At 36.6% G+C, this 19877-nt stretch overlaps 1 protein-coding gene across 6 annotated transcripts; it reads right to left on the reverse strand.

Annotated features, from left to right (window-relative positions):
- Position 1: 1 nt before the first annotated feature.
- On the reverse strand, positions 2-19717 carry TBCCD1 (TBCC domain containing 1). Of its 6 annotated transcripts, none has more exons than XM_039850785.1 (8): positions 19304-19717; positions 14577-14949; positions 11505-11615; positions 7962-8328; positions 5977-6163; positions 5326-5823; positions 3178-3328; positions 2-820 (listed from the first exon to the last, which is right to left on the reverse strand). In XM_039850785.1, exons 2-7 carry the CDS (start codon positions 14904-14906, stop codon positions 3199-3201), a joined length of 1623 nt encoding a protein of 540 aa, XP_039706719.1. In that variant the 5' UTR covers positions 14907-14949; positions 19304-19717; the 3' UTR covers positions 2-820; positions 3178-3198. The 6 variants fall into 6 exon arrangements, with proteins under 6 accessions (XP_039706719.1, XP_039706717.1, XP_039706713.1 ...); XM_039850783.1 differs by having other exon boundaries at positions 11505-11660; positions 19423-19716; XM_039850779.1 differs by having other exon boundaries at positions 11505-11660; positions 19304-19715.
- Between the last annotated feature and the right edge of the window lie 160 nt (positions 19718-19877).

Raw genomic sequence — 19877 nt, forward strand, 5'->3', positions numbered from 1 at the left:
ATACATTCTGAGGGTTAATTTTTATTTTAGAAATAAAAGATCAAGCCCCTTTTTTGATATAATTACTAAGCACTTGAAACCATGTTTATCAGCAATCAGGTTCATTCTGTTAATGTGCTAATTGTTTTTCTTTATCTAAAGAACATAGCTTTCCCAATCAAATGTAAACTTTATTTTGATATAAAGTCACAGAATAACATTGGAGCCTTTTCTAAGTTAAAAGTAAAGCTTTATCTTTTTATCCAAAAGAGAATATTACTTTTTAGAACTTGTTTATTGAAAATTTGAATTAGAAAATGAAAAATAAAGATTTTATAGTTTCATTAACCTTCATAGTTTAAGGACTAAAATATCTTCATATAAAACTATCTTTGCTATATTTATAAACCAACAAATTATACTTTCTTTCCAATTATTTTTTAAAAGGAGCAATTTCCTTTTAGTTACAAAGAACTATAAAACTCTTAACTAGAAAGGATGAAACCCTTTCATCATATAAATCAAAATGTGTTTGCTAGCAAATCTATATGCAATCACTTTAATATTAATATATACACGATAGAACTGCCTTCATCTACTTTTTCATTCTGGTATCACGAAGATGAGTTTTCTGATGTTCTATAAACAATATGTTTATAACATAGGTAGAAGTTTACCTAAAATTCAACCTAAATGGTAATAAATGAGTATGGAATGGAAATCAAGCAAAGGTCTTAAATAGGAAGAAAAAGCCCCAAAGTCTCTTAAGCAGCCAGGGCACCTTCCCAATTTAATTTCAAGATGTGCACCATCTTCCATTCATCCTCATGTCTCCAGGGCCCTGAAGATAACAAAACAAAACAAAATTAAAATTAATTGTCTGTTGCCTTTATGCAAACAATTAGAAAAAAAATTTTGCATTAAAAAAAAAAATCACATAAATTATTAAGGTCAGATGATAGTTTAGAATAATAAAATACATTAAGTTTAAAGTTAATTATATTCCTTTTTTTCTAAGGATCACATTAGTTCATAAGAAAAGAAAAGAAACTCATACATAAACAAAAAATTGGTCTCGGAAGCTAAGCAGGGTCGGGCCTGGTTAGTATTTGGATGGGAGATCACCTAGAAGACCAGGTGCTACAGGTATAAAAAATAAGAAATTGTAAGCAGACAAGGTCCTTGCAATCTGTGAAGTCAACCAAGTGTTGTCTCGCCAAAAAAAAAAAGGCAAGCAATGGGGCCTAGTTTAATCTAAAATTTTACCGTTATAGTTCCCATTTCCTTATAATATTTATCAGATTTCTAATTCTTAATCTCAGTATTAACTAAATATTATAAAATTCCTTTTTTTATTAAAAGAAATTCACATTTAAAAATGTGAACAATATATAAAGTAACAATAAAGAATAAGATTTTGCAGCTTTGGAAAACAGTTCACCAGTTAGTCAAAAAGTTAAACGTGACTTTCTACTCCTTGGTATATACCTAAGAGAAATGAAAACATGTCCACACAATTTGTACACAAAAGTACATAGCCGTACTAGTCACAGTGGCTCAAATGTCCATCAACTGACGAACAGATAAACAAAGTGTGTTATATCAGTACAATGGAATATTGTGCAGCCACAAAGGAATGACATACCAACACATGCTATAGCATGGATGAAACCTGAAAACGTTATGCTAAGTGAAAGAAGTCAGACACAAAGGCCACATGTTGTATGATTCCATCTATATAAAATCTCTAGAGTTGACAAATCAAGAGACAAAAAGTAGATTAGTGGTTGCCAGAGACTGGAGGAAAGAGGAGATATGGGAAGTTGCAGGAATGGGGAGGGACTGCCTCCGTGTACAAGGTTTATTTTTAGGGTAATAAAAACGTTCTGGATTTGTTCATGGTGATGGTTGCACAAACTTGTGAATATAATAAAAGCCACTGAATTCTTCGCTTTAAAAAGATGAATTTTATGGCATGCGAATTCTATCTCAATTAAAATTAAGAATAAGTTTTCTCCCACCCTATATACCTAATCTCATTTTTTGAAGATAAACATTATTAACAATTTCTTTACATCCTTTCAGAAAAATTTAGGGCATATAATTAGCATGTAAATACACGTGATAATCACTCTCCTTTTTCAAACACAAAGGAACATTTTACTCACACCCAATTCCTCCCACCCTCTGGCTCAGTGATCACTCATTCTTTTTTAAAGATGCATTCCATGACACGGATGTATGAGTTCATTAAGCGCCAGCCCAATACTGAGAAGCATTTGGGTTGTTTCCAGTCTATAGCTATTTCAAACAATGCTGCAATGAACATATTTCTTACACATATTTGTACATATATGTATATATAAGAAATGAAATTGCTAAGCTAAAGAATATGTATATTTTTAATTCTGATTTTGTCAAGCTATCCTCCAGAGAAGTTACACAAATTAATACTTTCCCCAGTGGTAAGTAAAATATCTTGCCAGTGTTGTATACCACCAGATATTGATCCTTGCAAATCTGATAGATAAAAATAGTATTCTACATTTCTTTAATTTTAAGTGAAAGTGAGTATCTTTGTGTTTTTAAGTATTTTTCTACCTACTTATGTCCTTTGTCTGTTTTCCTATTGTCAGTCTTTAGAAATACTTTAAAATGGCAAAGTAAACTAATTTCTATTAAAAAAACGTTATATATTTGGATTAAACAATTTCTACTAAATTTGTCTATATACATGTTCTCATCTGTTGAAGCTGTGAGTGCCTGGAGTTCAGCATTCCAATCTTCATTTGGATTAATTCTGATAATTTATTAATGCTTATATGAGTAGGGAACAAAGGTCAGCTGATTTATTAACTGGTTTATGTGTGGGTGATGGGAAACAGAAAGATGTGTTAGAAAGGGGGAATAAAACTTAAAGTTATGTATGGGGAAAGTAGTATCTTTGGACAATATAATTTGTGCTAGGCAAAAAGCAAAAAAGATTAAACGTGGTCATTATGTTTGCCCATAATTCTATAGGCTCCACTTGAATATTCTGGCCGATCTCCTCACTACAAAAGGTCTGTACGTGCAGGTGTGAGCAGAGGGAAAAATTCAGCAATGATTGGTAACATAACATTCTGTGTAGTTTTTTTGTATGCTTACAAGATTTTTTCAAAATAATTTTTTTAAGTGGTCTGCATTATAAATGCCTACCAGTGTTTTGATGTAGGAGTCTCATCCTGCTGCTTGTTTGGAACCTGCTGCAGGGGGCACAAGGCTATCCAGCTGTTGGCGATGTCCTGTATTAATCAACCACTCATAAAATTTATTCTCCACAAGTACCTGGAACTGCTTCCTTTGATCTCTAAAATCACAATTGAGAGCAAAAAGAATGTTGAACACAAATTCATATCAATTTTACTCCAAGTGATTATAAAATACCTTATAGGATCCTAGCTATTCATTTGTTCTCTCCAAACAACTGTTCTGTTCAGTTCTGTACATTAGACCACCACCCAGAAAAATAAATTTGGTCAGATACAATACCCTCTTTGTAAAGACTTATTAATAATTACCAATTTGTTCTACTGTGGTTATTCACTCAACAGATACTGACTGAGGACCAAGTGACGCTGGGTAGTGTTCTGACTAGGTGTGAATCCCAGCTCCTATGTGACTTTAGATAAATTACTTAATCTTTCTCTCTTCCTGTAATAGGATATTGTTATAAAAAATAAATGAGTGCTTAACATAGTACTTGGCACATAATAAGTGCTCAATACATACTGTCTGTTATTATGGTCATCATCATTATTCTATGATACGATAAACTGAGAATGACTGGTCTGTAAATATTAATGTCTTGGAGGCTCAATTCATGCGATACAAACCAGGCGGAATGTTTATAAAAGATAACAGCAGCATATCGCAAAGAATTCCCAGTTAAAGCATGAGTTGTAACAGTTTTTGATCTTTATATTTTTTGACAGGTAGCCACTGTTTTAAAGAGTCTAAATGTATTATATATTTCATTCCTTAATCCATATGATGAGAACGAAACCACAAAAATGCTTCCAGAAAATACCAGGCTGGACCAAGTCTTTTTTCAATTACTGTTTCTCTTAGAATAAACTTAATTCTAATAGATCAAGTCTCAGATATTCTTTGTAAACCATCTCACCCAGAAAATGTGTCTCACACACATCACTAAACTGAGTATCTCACACTCATATTACTAAACACAGTACAGCACATACCACTACACATAGTGTCTCATGCACACACATTTACTATAAGTTATCTTATTAAACCTTCACATCAATCTCATCAGGTACAAAAATATATTTTATATATGATACAATTAAGAGCTAGAGAGGTTAAATGATAGACTCACGTCAACAGTAAAGTGGTATGGTCAGTACTAATTCCTGAGTCTGAGTACTTTCCAGTACAATCTAGACACAGCTATCCAATTGATTTCCAGGATACCTAAGGTCTACTTCTGCTTCCACACCTGCTCCTCTAATACTGTTAAAACTATTCTGCTCAGTCCTCATTTCCCATCCAAATTCAGCTTATTCTTCAAAGTGCAATGTAAATTTCTTCCAGAAATCTTTCCTGACTACTTACATTGATGTTTTCTGAATTTCTATAAACCAGATAGTGTGTCCCTAGCTTCTAGAGACCAAAGACCAATACCCTTGAAATAAAATTTTGTGGTAGACATAAACCGCAACCATCTACTATCACAAGCATGTTATTAAAAATAAGATATTTTAGTACCCAGAAGTAGGAAGGAAATAATCTCAGAATAAAAACCAGTATTTTAAATGGACTAAGCTTAGTTTTATTTTAAAATGCTGTATAAATTAGGGAAACATGGATTATGGAAAACTTTAACAAAAACTGGCATTAGTTCATGGACTAGCATGAGGAATTCACCCTTGGAGAGTCTGTTTGTGGTATGGAACCAGGATATTTGTATTTTTAACAAGCCCCTTGGATGATTCTGATGCATAACTAGGTTTGAGAACTATCGGCATAGTAAATTAAAAACGAAAACCAATCCATTTAAGATGGAATATGTGGCATATTCTGTATATTACCTTCATTGATGTAAGTTTTATATCTGCCAACTAAACTTAAGCTTTTTAAAAAAAGTGAGTCTAATAGCTGAGTATCCATTCACTCCCATCCCCTAAGCACACAGTACCTAGAATACTGACCTGAAACCCAAGCTTTAACTAAAGGCACACTATGAATTTTTTATAACTTTGGCATAGCTGTAAACATATGCAGATTAATTTGCTTTCCATGGAGTTTTACATAAAAGACAAATTATTACTTCCAGAAAATACTCACTTTGTCAAACGAGCCTCCTTCACAGTTTTCTGCCAGATCTGTATCTTCTGTTCTCTTTGACCCAGTGCTTTCTGATACACAGATGGAAGACCCCCAGGTATCTCTGTTGTGTCCCCTTCCATTTCAAAGGGAATAATAAATACATAGAATTCACATGGTGGTAAGAGTCGGAAGATATTTGTGTCACTGTTCTCTCTGCACACAATCATTGGATTATCCCAATAGTTAGGCACTGTAGCAAGGCCAGTCCTGGCCATATGGTCCTCCAGCATTGGGTAATGGGTATGAAAAGGTGCAAAAGTTACTGTGTGGTTCCCAGAAAGAATAAGTGGGCGTGTAGGCGTCAGAATGTGAAAGACACAACCTGCTGTAGAAGAGATGGACAAACGATGGCAAACAGCAATGACTTTAACGCTGTCACAGCTGTGGAGGTGAAGAGCTGTCTGTACAGGGCCCAAGACAAAGGTGCTATTCCTGCACTTTTCAATTGTCACAGATCTGAAAAATGAAAAAAAATGAAGTAAACTCCTATGAATGAGAATAAAATAAAAAATATTTCATTATAATATTATTCTCTGATGGCAAAAAAAGGATCGATCCTAGTCCAAAGAAAATGTCAAAATGTCAGAACGTTGTGAAAACTGTGCTTACCGTAAGGGAGAGAGCAGATATATAAAAGATTCGTTGCAACGATGAATCTTTATATGTGCCTCCACCAGAGTATCTGAGCTCTTGGCCAATGTCTGCTTATAAACCTGGCTCATCACCACCATGCGGTGCATCCTAGGGGCCACATGAGTATTACAAGCAATCTTAGCTCTTTTGGTCGTCCCCTCAACTATTTAAGAAAAATGTAAATAAATGAGATAGTTTCAAATCAAAGACAAACAATAACCATATGAAGTTACACACATCTACATGTCTACACGTCTAAAATTAGATACATGTGAGGTTTAAAAAAATGTTAGATCTGGGTATTGGGTAAAGAGGTGTTTGCTATACTATTCTCTATACTTTTCTGTATGTTTGCAATATTTCATAATTTTTTGTTAAAAAATTTTTAAGCCTATAATCCATTCAAGATTGCCTACGTTCAAGATATTTTTCAGGTCTACCCCTCAAGTTAAGTAATACGCCTAGGGTAAGTGGCAGAGCTGGGTTAACTCAAACATTTTCTCCTCCAAGATGTTTTAATTTGTCATTCCTACACTTAAATAATCTCTTTAAGTTTTCATAATACTAATTCTGAACCCCTCCTAAGTTTCTTACCACAACATTCCATGAATTCAATTTGGATTCATGTCTTTACTCCCCAGATCATTACTGAAAACACAGCTTCCTCTCATACACAGTGTCTTGCGCAAACTGACACTCAAAAAATCTGTGCAGGTTGCTCTCCTAACATAGCCCTGCCATTATATGATTAGCTTCTCAGATTGTACTTCCTTAAAAGCCATCAGGACACCCTAGTAAAGAATACGGCTAAATGTTAAGAGAACACTTCAGTATGCTATTATTATTCTTTTAAAGCAATCCTTATTGTTTCTTTTTATTAGATAAGTACTACATGGTTATTGTAGAAAAATTTTAAATATTAATAGTAAAACAAGAAAAAATTACTCGTTATCCAACTATCTACCACTGTTAACATTTTAGTATAATCCTAAGAGGTTAGATCTCCTTCTCTTTCCTACTAGCGCCTACCCTAACATCATTTAAAAATTTACTTGAACCTATATTCTTTCATCGACATCAAGAATTATGTATTATCTCCTACATATTTATGGAAGCCTAACATGGCTGAGTCTTTGATCTCATACTAGAACAATAGCTTGGTTGGATAAAGAATTCATAGGTCATTATGTTTTTGTTCAAGATTCTGTAGATGTTGGTCAACCATTTTCTATTTTCTACCATTATATAAATTTGATACAAAACTGATTTTTTATAACATTTTCCTGGAAGCTATTTTTTCTTTATATTTGAAATTCAGCAATCATAGAAGTTTATTCTAGTTTTTTTCTTCCATTAATTTTGCCTGGAGTTTGCCTCAGTTTAGAATCTACTTCTCTTTAAACTTATACTTGGGCCCCAAGAAGTCATATAGCATCTGAACCTATTCTTTTGGCCATCACTGGACTATCAGGAAGATGAATATCTGATGCAACAACCAAGGCCAGATCCCCTCCATGATAAATTTAAATTTCCAATTTAGAAATATCTACTCTGCTTGTGTCTGTGGAGCTAAAAAGGACCTCATCTCTTCACCAACTCTCTGAGGTTGTAACTGTGGAATGCCAAGTTCTGCTGTGGGGCATAGGAAACAGAAAAGCCTCAAGCAAATAAGCATATGAGACTAAAGGAAGAAAGAGTCAAAAAGAGAAAAGCAGAGTAAAAAGAGAACTAACTGAATTTGGAGTTTCTGTTAAGTGCAACCAAAATGACCTGGACTAATAAATCATCTGAGACTGTTGCTGCACTGCAAGAAAAAGGCATACACAAAAGACAGATATTCCCTTTTTCTCTTTTATAGTAGCATTATTTAATTCTTCTACAGAAGGTGTGTGATCATTAGTATACCTGAAAACACTAGGTTCCTTGTCATTCAATTTAATATAGATTAAAATATGAAATACCTTGATGAGCCCAAGCTAATTTCTTTCCAGATTTGAGGCAAGCAGATGTACCAAATGGATTCCCAGTCAAACAGGCTCTCAACCAGGCTTCCAGCTTGTAGAAAGAAAAGGTCTTCGAGATCTTTGAGAAGCCACTTTCTGCATGTAGTGGTTGCCACAGTGCAAGTTCATGAAGTGGATATACCTTCTTGGCTCTACTCACTGTACCTTCAATAAGAAAGCTGAGTGCCACAACAGCTTCTCGAGAGACTAGACTATTATGGGTTGAATGAGAGGATACAGTGAGTTGCTCTGGATCTAAAAGCAGCTCAAGGAGATCTGATAGATGATCAGAGACAAAAGTTTGGTGACTGTAATCATTCCAGTTCTAAAAAATATCAAAAGAAATCACACTTAACAAAGTAAGGAGATTCTACAAGACCTAAACCTTTTATATTTTAGTTATTTTGTATTTGTACTTTGCCTTATCCCTCTAAAAGCATTTAAGGTATCAAATAAACCTCATAAAGATTTTTTTGTGTGTGTATGCGATAGGTATAAACAGATTCCTTCTCCACCTTAGTCAATTTAAAAGTAATATTAATATCTAACCCTCTGTGTATGCCAAGTACTAAATGTTATACAAAGGTCAACATATTTAATCCTAACAGCAATCTTAAGATAGCCCATTTTACAGATGAGAAAATAGAGATGGAAAGGTTAAAAAAACTTGCCCAAGGTCACACACCTTGTAAATACTCTAAAAGTGTCATATCATAACCACCTTGAACATTTGATGAAGCATTGGGTTTCTTCATTTATCTGCTCAAATTACAGAAAAAATTCAAATTCCACTGGATGAAACAAGGCAACTAATCTTATGGTAACTAGATTTAAGAGAGGTTATCACTTTGGAAATAAGCTTTAAGTGGGCAGATGTCCCAATGACTTAGCTTATTCATTTGACAGATATCTTTTGAATACCTCTTATGTGATATGAGTAGTGTTAAGTGATAAATTATGAAAGTTGAATAAGACACAGTTCCTGTCTTTAAGGAACTCTATGTAGTGAAAAGACATTATAAACAATAACTATGACATGATGAGATAAAACCTATAGCAAGAGATCTGTAAAGACATTCTATGAGCATGAGAGAAACAATGAACTCCACTTGGGGAAAAAATTGTAATGGGTGCTATTTAATAGATTCTTGATTGATGTTAGGCAAACAGACAAGAAAAAAAGGCATCTGAGGCATAGAGAACAGTAGAAGCCAAGGCCCACAGGAGTAAAATTACCTGCTGTGTTCAGAGAACTGAAAGTTCAGAGTGAAGCATGCTGGGAAGTGACAGGTTAAAAAAAGTTAAAATGCAGGGACCAATCATGAAAGTTCTTGTAAAAAATATGAAAACACCTGGACTTTATTTTGTGTGCCAGGGACTTCAAACTATTTTCTAAATAGCTATACCTTTTTTTTTCTTTTTAATAAACTCATATTTGGATGCCAGAGAACAGAGCTGTCTTATTAGCCCCACCTGTTCATCCCTCTTGCTGTATCCCCTTCCCCCACACTAAGCCCTGTGGTGGCCCGATGGAGTACAATATGAAAACAACAATGACAATGAGAATTCACTGACAGAGTTTCTATAGGAGAGGGATATAATCCATCGGCATTTTAGAAAGTTCAATGTAGTGGGTGGACTGTAGAATAACAGCAGGGTGACCAGGTAGGACTGAATTACAGAAATAAAGGCAACGACAACAACAAAAAATGTCATTAGGCTTATATAAGAAGAAAAGAGACAGATTTTTAAAGACTCTGGAGGCAGACCTATTTGGAGGCAGAATCAGTAAGACTTAACAATTAACTAGGTATGGGTGATAAGAGAGAGCATGGGTGACTGGTGGTGACTTTTACTTGCAGAGGGAATACAAGTTAATACAAGTAAAAGAAGATTTTACTGTAGGGACACACAATCGTCTTCCAAACTGCAGTACAGGTAGGCTTCCTCAGAACTATAACTGGAAAGTCATCTTGAACACTGTTCCCAGTGGCCAGTGTCTTTCTGCTGTTCCATTCTCTTCTTTTTCTCTGATTACCCCAGAGTTCCTAATCCCTCATAACTCTGGTTACTCATTAAATTGGTGGCTAATCTGGTCCTAATGCCACAAGAGTTGTTAACTCAAGCACCCATCATTGCCAACTGGTAATTTCTTCAGTCCCTGGGGATACTGAGCGGGCCAGCTCATCATTTCAAATAAGACCAATTTCAAACACATACCGATGAATGGACTACTCCAGTGAAGTGTTCATCCCTGGTCTAACCAGTTGTTGGGAGAGGTCATGCTAGAGCACAAATTAGAATCACCATTTACTGGTGTTTACTACGCAACAAATCTCATGAATTCTCACAGCCATTCAGAAATAGAATTATCCTTATTTAGGGAAGGAAAGTCAAGGCCTAGAGAACTTAACTGATTTGCCTAAAACCATGTGGTATCAAGTAGCAGAGCCAGATTTGAATACAGGCTATCTTAGATCAAAATACTATCTCTAGTATGGTACCCATTCAAGAGGAACTAGGTGTGGAAACAGCAGGCAATGACTGGCCTCTCTAATGTATCTGGACTTGGACATTCTGAATTGAAGGTATAGACAGGGCATCTATGTACAGAGGGAATTCCAGAAGGGAGGAAAACTCAGGAGTCGGCAAGATAATAAAGTCATTAGAAGAGAAAAAATTACTCTAATAAATATGTTGAATGAGAAGAAAAAATTGCCATGGGCAGAATCTTAAGGGAAGAGTGGCTCTTAAGGACCAGGGGGAGAGAGGCTCGTGAAGAAGAGTAAAAAGAAAAAATCAGAAGCAGAATCAAGAAGGAATAGCATTATGAAATATATAAGGTAAACAGATTTCTTTGAAAAAGGAGATTTAAGAGCCTGAACATGGCAATAATACTGAGATCTACATTTTACTTTGTTTTTAAAAATACTTTTACATACGCAAGTAAAAACATATTGGTTTTCTTTACAAAAACAGAAAGAAGAAATAAGATTTTCTAAAAGTCACAATGTGAGGCAGTTAAATTTAACTTCTAGGTTATCACATCAAAAATAATTACTTAAGCATGCCGACCTTAAGTATACATAAGCATATTACTTAAATATATAAGAAGATATTTTTACAAAAATTTTTTCAGTATATTTCAACAGACCTTGCAGACACTGCATCTCTCATTTATCCTCAGTCAAATTCAATTCAAATTCATTAAAATTTGCAAAAAAAAGTAATGCTAATAAGAATATAGTAAATGATTTGCCTGAAAATTATGTAAATGATTTTTGTGTCAGTGAAGAAACTGAAATCACTTCCCTATTTTTATTGATTGCACGCATTGATTTTGTATAATTTGGAAAAGAAAAGTAAAATGCAAAGCAAAATAAAACAAGCCAGCAAATCAGTGGCTTATATAAATAATCTCAACATAAGTTTTAATGAAGGCAAACCATCTCCCTCACAAATTGTCTCTTTCAGAGAAGGACACCAAAATTTAAACAGTACCTTATTATGACAGCTGGATTTTTCAGTTAGGTCAGGAGACTGAGATCTGTTTCTGGGACTAGGCCACTCTTCTCCAATTAAAGATGTCCTCAGAGAGACCTTATTTAACTGCTGTATGTATAAGAAGAGCAGAAACTGTAGGGTGTCCACTGAAAGCTGTTCAAGAAAATAAATGATGAACATGTCCTAAAACCACATCAATTACTAGTCTACAACTAAATAGATATAGTAAAATAAATTCGCAACAGTTTACTGATCCGAAGAAGACAAATGTAGAAACAATGGTAGCATTCGATATGTACGTCTCTGATACCCACATGTAAAAGTTTCTAAAATTAATTAAACTGGAGTCACTTTCTCAGAAAGCTATGGAGCACCTATGGCCATAGACATTCTCTCCTAAAACTGATGAAGAATAAAGGATGAAGTACATACTTTTTAAAAGTATATTATTTCAGAAGTTTAAAATTACGGTTAAAAAAAACAGTAATATGAATAAATAGATAAAAGAAAGGAAGAAGGGAATTTAGTCAAGACACAGAAGTCAGTTAATCTAAGGCTCACACACTGATTTGCCTCACAAGTTTAGGATATCAGTGCAACACCTGAAATCATATGTAATTTTTTGGTGTATGTGCATTTTGTAGGGAGCAGGCTTCAGGTTTTCATCAAATTCTTAAAGAGGTGTTTGACTTAAAAAAAAAAAGCTACTGGTCTGATAGATGTTTATAAGTTGTTTCTTATTTGAAGAAGGTGTGGTTTGAAACTCTGAATTTGAAGCACATGATTATCCTTGTATATCAACAGGAGAGGCAAAAAGTGAAGTAATACATCTGGGACTATACCTATGTTCACCCTGATTCCCAACCTGGCTAAAAATTGCTATGAAGAACTTAAAAATATGGATTCATAGAATTACCCAGACTTATTCAATCAACTGTCAATGTTGATGTGAAGCCCCATAAATACATATATTTAAAAAAATTTTTTTAATTTCTTAATTAAATTCTTTGAGGTAACTGTAGATTCAAATGCAGTTGTAAGAACTAAAAGAGAAATCCCATGCATGCCTTACCCAGTTTCTCATCTTGCAAAACTATAGTACGATATTACAACCAGGATACTGACAATAATAGTCAAGATACAGAACACTTCTATCAACACAGGATCTCTCATGTTGCCCTTTATCCCCTTCCTTAACCCCTGACAACCACTTATTTGTTATCTCTCTCTATATTTTGTTGTTTCAAGAATATTATAAAAACAGAATCATACAGTATGTAAACTTTTGGAATTGGCTTTTTAAACTCCACATAATTTCCTAATTTTACACATATTTCCATTTAACAACTATTTGTTATATTATCATTATTCATATTCCTGCCTCCCTCGAGACTATAAGATCCTGGTCTTTTTCGTTTTCATATTCCTAGTAAGAAGAATAGAATCTGGTACATAGTAAGCACTCAAAAAATTTGGAGCTTCTTGAGATTTTATTCATCTCTGTATCCACAGTATTATCTAATTTACCTAGCACATAGTAGGCATTCAATAAATATTTCATTTATGAATAACTGTAATGCCTTTCCCCCTCTTGGTTGTTTGCTAAACTTTTTCAATTCCCAAAACCTTGGTTAGATATTACCTCACATAGCAGAGACTGGCTAGATGTTAAGTGCTTTTTCTTCCCTTCCAGGGCACACAATTAGATGGCATTTCCCAGCCTCTCTTCAAGTTAGATATGGTATAACTGGGCTATAGTTAACAGAATGTGGGTGGATTTTCATATACCACTTTCAAGCCTCAAAAAAACTCTTCCAAATAAATGGAAGTGAAGAACTCTGAGGCCCTAATGGGCATGGCTGTGGCAAATAGTATTATACTTGCAACAGTTCATTTCCCTATCCTCCAAGAGGCTTACACAGATGATGAAATTTTCCTTACTGCCTGTGAGGTAGTTTACCTTCTCTTCTCATTGATTTTAGGCATGACAAATCTTTAGCTAATGGAATGAAAGTAGTAATAGCTTGTTACATCTGATCAAGTTTTAAGAGGCATCATGAGTTTCCTATTGCTATGCTGCTTTTCCCTTCTGTCACAAGAATAGATGACCCACAGAAGCTATTTCCTCAGCCTGGGTCTTCAAATAAGAACACAAAGCCAAGTGAAGAAAGCCATAGCTAAGGTGCAGCCCACATGTAAAATAAGTAAGAAATAAACCTTTATTACTGTAAGCCACTGAAATTTCATTTTTGTTTGTTTTTAACTGCATCAAAGCTGACTAATATAATAGTGGCTCCAAAAGATAGAAGAAGCCTCTAGATTCATTCTTGAGTCATTGCTTGGACAACGGCAGCCTAGAGATGCCCTGTGTTGCACTGCTGCATGAATGAGAAATAAACTGTTATTGTGCTAAGCCACTGAAATGCTGGATTGCTTGTCACTATAACTAATCCTATTCTGATTAATATGGTTTCTCTGTGAAGTCCTTCCTGATCACAAGAATTAATCACTCTCTTTTCTATTCTATTTCTGTATGTTATGCATACTTTTTATTACTGTACATACCAAGCTATTGAATAGCACTTTTTTACACACCAGCATCCCCTACTAGTCTATTTAAAAATTAGAAATCTCAGCTTCATGAAGGCAGAGAGGCTGTTCTTTGAACCCCAGCACATAACAGATGCTCACTTAAAAAGAGTAAGGTGCTCTGACTATAACACATCAGTGGTTCATAAGTACTCACTGACCTCGAAACACTTTTAAAGTCAATGAAAATATTTCCCTCTTTCAATTACAGGGTTCCTATAACATTCCTTTAGAAACAGGTGAATAAGGATTGCTAAGTAAGGACTAATTCATTAAATCCATTAAATACTGCCAAACTGGAACTCCTAAAAGTCAAATGGTTCTTTGGGATCACAATTGTAGTTAACCTAAAAATGCATACTGTACTAGTGTATACATTAAAAATTTTTAAATAAAAATTTTAACTTAGAAAATTTAAAAATTAAAAATTTTATTTCCCAAAGTTACTAAACACACGCACACATACATATAGATCCATACCTGATTTCTCTGCTTTTCGACTTCATCCTCAGATGTGCAGTTTGATAGAATCTCAGACCATTCTAGACGCTCCTCTGGTGTCTTCGCTGCAAGACTATCAAATATTTCAAAGTAAAGCCATGCCAGATCCTTAGCCAACTGCAGCTTCCCACATGCAATGTGCCTCCATGTAGACCAGTATAGGCGTGGGTAAGCTCCTTCCCGGGTTCGTACATAGGTGGATATCTTCCTGAGGTAGTGAAGACTGAACTTGGATGGAGGAGGGGCCTGCAAAGCACCCACTATAAAGGGTTCTGCTTTCACCCAGAGGAGAACTCCGGACTGATCCATATTATCTCAAAGGACATCTGTGTAAAAAGGCTTCTTTGCATACCTAGGAAACAAAGTTTCTTCAAAAATTGAGTTGAAACAAAACTCACTTATATATTTTCTTGTAAAGTGACCCCTCCCTTAACCGTTTTTTAAAGGCACTATTATCAGTTTAAAAGGCAAATCTAGCTCACCAACCAAGAGCAGAATAGATTTTTCGTCAGCTCTTATTACAATCTTTTTGAGCAAGAAAAATTTTGTAATAAAACAGAATTATCTTACTTGAATTGTTCAAAACTGTTATTTTAAAAAGAGTGAATACATGCATAAGGTATGAGTTGGAAAAGAAATAGGTGGTTACCCTACCACAGGAAATCTTGCTCTACCCTGAGGAGGAAAACTAGTCAAAATTAAGGAAATAAACTTCAGAGTCAAATCATTTACACATAGAGGATGGCTGGTTAAAGACTTGGACATGTGAGCTGACCATATAAGCTCAATATGAAGCACTAACACAAGATGGCAAACAAGAATGCTCATGTAAATGTAGGCTGCAGAAACAGATGAAGGAAAGTGAAAGCTAGTCTCTGTAACAGGTATAATGTATTATGTTCAGGTGTAATATTTTCAGATTTTGGTGTTCGTTATAACAATACATGATTTTTATGGAATATTTATAAAACATATAAAAATAGAAAAGGAGGAATCATCCCCAGTCCCACCACCAAACAGAAACTAGTTAATATTTTATTGTACTCCTTTTCTTTTTTCTGTACGTAGATGTTAGTTTTTGAATTTTCATAATTGTGATACCATACGTAGAATTCTGTATTTTAAAAGCTTCATAGCACTCTAAATAAATGTACCCTAGCTTATTAAATTGTTCTATTTTTAGACCTTTAATAGATTTAAAATTTTTTACAAGATAGGCAAAATATTGATCATTGTTAAAGATGAAGAGCACATGGGGGTCACTGACCTATTCTACTTTTGTGTTAAAAATCTCCATTAATAAAAGTTTAAATATTTTCACTATTATAAATGCTATACCCCCCTTTTGCCTATTTTCTGCATTATTTACCAGAGAAAAATTTCAGATGTGCATTTGTGAAACTGTGTAACTGACATTTCTGAATATATTTCCATTGCTTTCTAAAATGACTGTATCAAACTACCATCATTTAACCAAGGTACTCTCTTAACACTTCTCGGCACTAAGTAACATTGCTTAAATAACCTTCCTTACATGACTGATGAAAATTGTTTTATTGCTATTATTTTATTTTGTATTTGATTCTAAGGAAATTGTGCTTCTTTGGGGATGGATATACCTGCTCAAAAAATAACTCACATTGAGTGCTTACTATGTGCCAGGTAGCATGCTAAATATTTTGTATATATACTTCACCTCTTTCATCCTCACAACCACCTGGAGATACGTATGATTATTCCATTTTCAGATTAGAAAACGGAGGCTTAAAGAAGAGACTAATCCAAAATCACATACTTAAATTGGCACAGCTCTGGATTAGAACTCAAGTCTACCTGACTTGAGAACTGTGTTGTTTACACATGTAATTTAGGAACCTAGTTTTTGGAAAATCTCCAAAAAATGGGAGTGGATCCAGAAGAGAATTACCAGAACGAATGGCTTTGGACGTGAGGCCATGTAAGGCCATTTTCCAAGTGAAGGAACATGGCAGCATGAACCCAAAGGAAGGGGGGAAATGGCAGCTGTCTTCGAATACAGGAATGGTTTAGCATCGTTGTGAGGAAAACCAAACGATGGAAGTTATGTGAAGAAGATCTTAATTCACTCCAAAATGGAGACAGGCTGTTCTGTGAGGTACCAAGCTCCTGTGCCTGAAGCGTGCAATCAAATGCCAGATTCTGGAGCTGAATCCTCTAACTCCGAGACTCGAGAGGGCTAAATTCGTAAAACAAACATAAACTGGGGCTCTTTCCCAGTTCAAAAAAACTCCCCCGGTGCGCTGAGGTTAGGGTTTTTCAGGCGGGGAGATCGGCGTGAGGCCCAAGGCGGTCCTCCAGAGTCTTCGCCGCCACCTCCGACGCTGTCCCGGGTAGGACGCCGCGTGGGCCGCTCCAGCGCTCCGACCCGATTTCGCAAACAGAGAAGCCCCAGCGGACAGGGTCCGTAGCGGACCCGAAACCTGGCGAGAGCAAAGTCAGCCTCTCCAGCCCGAGCATGAAGTGTAACCCACCGATCCTTCCCTCCCTGGCGCCGGCTCTCAAGCGGTTACCTGCGAAGGCAGGCGCCACTCCGCTGGAACCTCTCCGCGCGCCGAAGCGCCCTCCGCCCGCAGCCGCACCCACCACGCAAGCGCGAGTCCTCGCACCACCGAGAACCGGAGGACCACGTTGCTAGAGCGACCAATTGCTTACCCAGCGGCCCGAGAAAAATTGGCCAAAGGTCTTAGGAGCCCTAAATGGCGCGACTTGGAGCCAGACCCGTCCGCTTTATGGGATCGCGCCTTTCAACTCAGAGGAGTAGGACGTCTACTGTTCCACATAACTGTGGTTAGACAATAGCTGCTGGAAAGGTCAGCACGCTTTGATCAGTAATAATAATGATAACAACAGTTTACATTTGAAAGTGCTTATTCTTGGTTGGGCACTGTGTAAAGCACCTTTATGGTATTATCTCAGTCTTCCCAGGAGCCCTTAATGTTAAGTGCATTTGTTTTATTGATGAAGAAACTAGGGCGTAGATAGGTTACAGTAACACAGCCCTAAGGTCACATGCGAGTCAAGAAACAAACCCAGGCCTTCTGAAGCCGGAGACCCCAGAGTTAGCTCCGTAACTCTTAGCTTTCCCACCATATTACCATCTTCATGAAGCTTTTTAAAATCCTACCAAGCAGCAGACATCGCTCTTTCCTTTAAACTTCCATTTCATGATTTTTAGCCATTTCCTGCTTTCCTAGTTCATTTATAGTCTCTAGTTGTGGGAGATATAAAGGTAAATAAGACCATAAAATGCAATTTAGTTCCTCTTGTACATAGCTTCTCTCTCCTAGTAGGTATCTTCCTGAAAGCAGTAACCTTATCTTTCTCTTAATTCTACATGAGTCAAATGGTAAAGAGGAGGGGCCTTAGATTAAAAAAGTTCTGGGTTAGAATACACGCTGCACCACTAAGTAGCTCAGACCTTCAGCGGATTCCATGCCTATGTTTTCTGTGACAGCGATTATTTATTGAGCACCACCCTGTGTCTGAAACAGTGGTACGCACTAGGATTACAGTAGTTAATGAAATAGATAAGGTTCTTGCTTTCTTGGAGTGCATATTTTAATAGGGAAATACATAATACATATTAAGGAAATAAAATAGGATATCAGATAGTAATTATTAAGGCGAGGAAGTCAGTGCTGAATTTGAGCTGAGACTTGAAGAATAAGAAGCCATCATAGGAAGATCACAGTTGAAGCAACTGTTACTCCGTGGCAGGAACTGCTCTAAGGTACTCTTCTATAATACTGAACAAGGCAATCCAGCTTCATGTGCTCAGAAAACTGGCATTCCAGTGTATGAGTGTGGGAGGCAGGGATGGAAACAATGAAATAAAACAAGGTGTAAGAATAAGGGGTTTAGCAGGGGCTTTGATCACATGCTCAGGGAAGTCTTCTCTGAGGTGGTGATATTTAAGCTGATATCTGTGTTTAAAAAGGAGTCTCCCATGTTAGGATCCGAGGGAAGAATGTTTCAGGCAGAGAGAACAAAGGCCCTAGGCAGGTATGAGCTTGGTGTATTCAAAAAAGAGGAAGGAAACCAGTTTTTCTGGAACACAGTAAGGAGTATAAGAGGTGAGGATAGAGCTCACATAAAGTTAAAAAAAATTTTTTTTCAGCTTTATTGAGACATATACGGTTTAATAAGCTAGCATAAAGACGTGGGACTTTATTCTAAGTGCAATGGGAAGCCATGATTTGAGCCATGTTTTTTTAAAAAATCATGGGAGCAGGGCAAGAGTGAATAAGAGATATTAAGAGTGGCGGCTGGGAGACCAGTTAGGAAGCCCTTGTCAGGTGAGGGATGATGGGACTTAGCCCGGAGTAGTGGAGATGTAGAGTAGTGGACAGATTCAGGTTATAGTTTAAAGGTAAAAAATTTGGATAAGGGATGCAGCACACAAATCAAAGAACACACCTAGAGTTTTTTCGTGAACAACTAGGTGGTGCCTTTACTGAGATTAGCAAAAGTAAGTGAGGGGAAATCAGTTCTGATAACTAATAATAGTTATTCATTGACTGCTTACAATGTACCAGACGCTGTGCTAGATGGTTTACAGATTTTCTCCTATTTAAGTTTTACAACAGCACTGCCAGTGAATAGGTTAAGTTTGTAAATAAGGAAGCTCAGGTTCAGATTGGTGTGTAAGGGGCGAGGGCTGTTCTCACCGCTAAGAAGTGGTAGAAGCTGTCTCCGAACCTCAGTCTGTCTGTCTCCACGGCCTCTTCTCTGTGAAACCGAGACAAATATTCTCCTGGGCTATTAGGAGAAGGTAAAATAAGATCACCTAAGCAATGCCTCTGCGGTCCCGTTGGCGCCGTGATTGTCCCGCCTATTTAGCCCTTGTCCCTCCGCTCCGCGCCAGCGCGTAGTTCCATATGAATGAAATTCCGAGACTTATAACCAGGATCAAACCTTCCTCCCGCAATTGGTCAGTGCTGAAGGAGGAATTTCGTGATTGGGGAGAATCCGAAGGAGCGGATGGGGTAACTTCGTGTACCTCGGATGCCCTCTTTTAACACCTATTTTCCTACGGCCCTTTTACGTAGTTTTCTACGACTCGCGGGAGCCGGGGCCGAGCGGATTCCTGCAGCGGCGCGGCGTTCTGACGTTCCCTCTTCTAATTGGCCGAGAGCTGCGGCTGTAGTTCCGAAGACTAACTGGCCACCCGCGCGGCCTCGGAGGTGAAGTGTACTGCGTTGATTGGCTGCAAGACACCGGCCGCGTGTGATGTCCCGAGCA

This window comes from Pteropus medius, unplaced genomic scaffold, assembly GCF_902729225.1.
Source record: "Pteropus medius unplaced genomic scaffold, Ma_sr-lr_union100, whole genome shotgun sequence".
NCBI lineage: Eukaryota > Metazoa > Chordata > Mammalia > Chiroptera > Pteropodidae > Pteropus > Pteropus medius.